Genomic DNA, 4,309 nt, shown 5'->3' with positions numbered 1-4,309 from the left:
GTGATGCTCTAATTTTGGATGTAGATTAGGTTACATTAGAGAATGATGGAGAGAATAGAGATGCTGTTGTAGTGAGTTGGATTCAATTGAATTGTTTTGGTGGTACATTGCTACTCTACATTGCTCATGATTTGACAATCCCTACAGGCACTGTCAACTCGATGCATATACAATTTCTTCTAAAATAGGCATTGAGAGTTGCATTTTTATTTGATTGTTTTGACTTGGGATTGATCCTAAATTTCTGTGGCAACTACACAACTAGGGATAAGCCTAACTGCTCTAGCATTCTTCTTGGGCAACATCTTTAGTATGACTCATCATGACTAGCAGTTTCATGGGGCATCCTTCAATATGTATAGTCATGTGGTTCACAAGCAAGCGCATGAGGACTTGATTTTTAGGAAGGATGTCCATCATTTTTTCCACATTGTCCATTTGGATTGAGACAAACTTTTGTGGAGTACTAGGGAACAACCTTCTTATGCACATATTTCAAGCTAAGTTGAGTAACACCTTAGTAGAATCGAGATTCATGATCTATGCTAGGGTGATAGTTGTGTGAACACAAGCATTTGTAGTACATCGTGCAAGTGAAACTCACGAGTCACTACATGGTCTAGGGACCAAAATAGATGTAGCTAGTTTTCCAAGCAGCTCAACAAGATAGAGGTACTCTAATATTACCTTTTTCAATGACATTTGTATATGTGGTGGTATTATTTTTTATTATAAGTCACTTTTGGATGAGGGAACGAGAAATTTGACACAAAAAAAGGCTTGTAGGTGATAAGTCTAGCAAGAGATGTTAAAGACTTTTAGAGCTAGCAATGCGGGCTGAGGGCTAGAAGTTGTACTTTAGGTGCAAAGCATCGACCTGGGTGCATAGAGTCGAGTAAAAGCATTTAGTATTTACAAGTCTAATCTTTATGTGAAAAAACCTTGCATGACTATTGATTCATAGGTAGGTGTGTGAACCCATAATGTTCTCCTAATGATAGTAACTCCATGGCTTCTTTGTGATCAAAGGCAGAAATATCTTCTACATATGCTTCCTATTGGCCTTGGAGTGTAGGATCTCATTCCAAGTGAGTAATACTTATACATGGCAAAAGAAATGATCATGTTGATGCCATTTGCTGATCATCTTGAAACATGGTGTACTCTCTCAAGTGCCTCTTGTTGGATATAAGGAATGACAACAATAGCAAAAATGGCATTTGAAATGTTATGTAGTTACTCCAAAGCAACATTGCACCTTATTTTCCAAAGAGTAATGTTTATGTAGATTTTGATTATACAAATGGAAATTATGATAGGCAAGAGAATGTTTATGTAGATTTTGACTAGACAAAAGGAAACGATGATAGGCAAGAGAATGTGGGTGAGTTCAAAGCTTCACAAGAGACAAAGTAAGAATTTTATGAGCTACATTGCTATTTCTGGATTATGCCAGCACAATTTTTGATGCATTTCTCTTGAGATAATGAATATTCCCAGAGTTGGGGCATTTCTTTACTATTTGTCTATCCTGATATATGACATTGTTCTCTGGGGACCCTTTATTTTTGAGTACTACACACAGTATGTCGCAGTTCTATACAAGCCTTTGATGACATAATCCTCTTCATTCTCAAATTCACAGAATCTATATCATGATTTGACTTCTAATAAGCTTACTGTTTTTTAAATGTTTCTATAGATGGAGTTTCACTTGCTTATTATCTATTTTGGGGTATTGCTCTCCATCACCATTTATGCAATATCTGTTAACATTACCACTTAGCAAGGTGCACTTAGTTTTCTAGTTGATGGAATTAGTCCATGCTTGATAGGATAGTAAACATGGACAATAGGGTTGTGGCCTTTGCATTGCTAAATTCTTTCCCTCCACCTGGCAGATTGCTACTGGGTTGTCCATTACAAAAACCTTGAAGGAAATAAATTTAGATTGCTAAGTGGATACCCACAAGTCGACGAGGAAGTGGGTGTTGTCAATCCCCCTTCTATGAGGTCTTACTACACATCAGAAGAAGTTGGAGTAGATGGTTACATTATGCAAATTATTTACCAAGTAAGAAGTTTTGGATGTGTCTTAAAGGTGCGCATAATCATTTTTATGCCTTTCCTGATTACATTTTCCACATGTAGGTGATTTTGGGAGCAACTTTTGTAACAGATGTAGTTTACTGGAACTTTGTATTTCTAAGGTATAATTTTGTTGATGTGGTAAGTTGTTTCAAGTTTGCTTGATGTGTTGTTCTTACTAAAAAGTAACTGGTTCACTCTGTTTAGAATGATTGAAATAAAAATGATAGCATATGTTAGGATCTTCTAAGTTCTAACCATCAAAACTCATGGATTAAAGGGCTATGCTCTCCTAGTGTCTAGATTGAGGTGCCAACAACCATTCAGTTTCTCATTATTGACCAATCGTCATCTTAGACATTGTCCCAAATGTGATGTCTAGTATTAAAACCTAGGCGATAGTGCAAGATTGTGGTTTCAATTGAGTCTTCTTTAATTTGTCACTTGGTTGCATATCTTTTTCTATATGGTGTGGGGGGGTAAGCCGAGGCTCTTGCCCACTCAGACACTTGAACTTCTTAGTAGGGGTATTGAGGGGAAGGATCCCAATTTGTTTAAGCTCTGCATGTTCATTTGGTTTGTGGTTATCATATCTACATATATAAACAATGCTAGCTTAGCACTTTCCTTGCCCCTTTGACCTACCAATATGGGGATGTGTATCTTATTTCACAAAATAGTACCACATTGTCTAATTGCTTTGAAAATTTAGGTAGATAGTTGGGGGAGTCTAACAATCTCAATCATTGGGTTCCTGGTTTAGGCTACCCTGGTCTATTTAAAGGCATTCTTTATTGAATCATACAACATGCATCTTTGCAATTATTTGTATACTTTTTCTTTCCAATTTAGGTTATGAAGTGGCACAACAATTGATTATAGTGTTGAATGAATGTTTTGTATGTGAGCTTGTGTTTTATCTTTAGATAGCTGATTCAAGTGGTAAAATGTCATAAATATTGGACATTGTAAAGCCATGATTTGCATAGTGGGCATCTTTATGAAGTTTGTGAGAGTACTAAGGACTTTCTTGGGGATTTTTTCAAATAGAGATTAGTATGCATGTGGTAAATCTGGTTTTCCTACTTGGAAAGCTTGCTTTGAATAATAGGGTGAGCATTTTGTAGCTTATTAGTTAAGTGAGATAAGTATTTCCTACTATGTATGTTACAATTTTTTGCATGTCATATATCATGAAGATATTTTGCAAAGCTTCATCATCACTAAAAAGCTAAACTCTTTTATGAACCCTTAAGAGCTAGTTCCCTAGATGAAGTGATCATGCATTTGATAGAGTTAAAGGCAAGTGATAGCATGTTGCTAGATGATAGGGTTGCATGTATATCCTTTGCAGACCTCAACGACTTTTTGAGGATAGAGTGTGGGATTTATCCTCCAAAGGCACAGAGACCCCGTGTAGAGCTTGGTCCTATCTTAGCTCACCCCTTTTGAGTAACCCGACTCCCACAATCTCTACTTGCATTTTGTAAAACAATCTATTAGTTTTTGGAGTTTCCGTGACTTGTGAATCCAAACATGTCTTGAAAAGATTGGCAACTTTGTAAAACTCTATACTCCATGGAATGGGACTTGTAATTTGTGCCTATAGATTAAGTTAGTTAAGTGCTTTTAATTGTTAGGAGTAATTATTCCCAGGTTTCGTGTCTATATTATTCACGATTTTTTTTGTATGATTGATGGTTTTTTCAAGTTTTGAAATTCACTATTTGCATTGTGTCATGTTTTATATCACGGTGAAGATTTTATATCTATAAATTGTCTCTAGTTAGCAAATGTGAAACACTAGTGAGTATTCTAATGCATACACGAGGTTTATGAGTGAGAATAATCATATCTTGATATTTACATCATAGACCACAATGCTTATCATAATGCACTTAATAAAGGTAACACTTAGAAAATTTCGTAGTCACTAAAATCACTGAGAGATTTTTATCAACCTTTGATAGCTACTTTGCGATTAATTCCATTATAAAATTGGATATCAAATTATTAACCATATCACATTTTATCTCCATTGAGCTAGTGTCATTATTTAGTAAGGTTTTTAAAAACGTGCAACGATGTAATATTTCCACCTAAAAAAATATTACTAGAACCGACTTCCCGCACCCCACATGAAACTCATGCAAATGTTATTTTCGGTATTGGAGTTACCGGCAGTGTAACCTATAAACTGCACGCGAGGAATCAAGGCCTC

At 35.8% G+C, this 4,309-nt stretch overlaps 1 protein-coding gene across 1 annotated transcript; it reads left to right on the top strand.

Annotated features, from left to right (window-relative positions):
* The first annotated feature begins 1,486 nt into the window (after window positions 1-1,486).
* On the top strand, window positions 1,487-2,304 carry LOC148031993 (uncharacterized). Its single transcript, XM_087683866.1, has 5 exons — window positions 1,487-1,584; window positions 1,703-1,735; window positions 1,951-2,074; window positions 2,152-2,229; window positions 2,296-2,304. Exons 1-5 carry the CDS (start codon window positions 1,487-1,489, stop codon window positions 2,302-2,304), a joined length of 342 nt encoding a protein of 113 aa, XP_087539992.1.
* Window positions 2,305-4,309: the final 2,005 nt, after the last annotated feature.

This window comes from Lygodium microphyllum, chromosome 8 (genome assembly GCF_053477565.2).
Source record: "Lygodium microphyllum isolate KBCC chromosome 8, Lygodium_microphyllum_v1.1.10, whole genome shotgun sequence".
Lineage (NCBI taxonomy): Eukaryota > Viridiplantae > Streptophyta > Polypodiopsida > Schizaeales > Lygodiaceae > Lygodium > Lygodium microphyllum.
The sequence above is the reverse complement of the archived record's forward strand: the minus strand, read 5'-3'. Positions and strand labels throughout refer to the sequence as shown.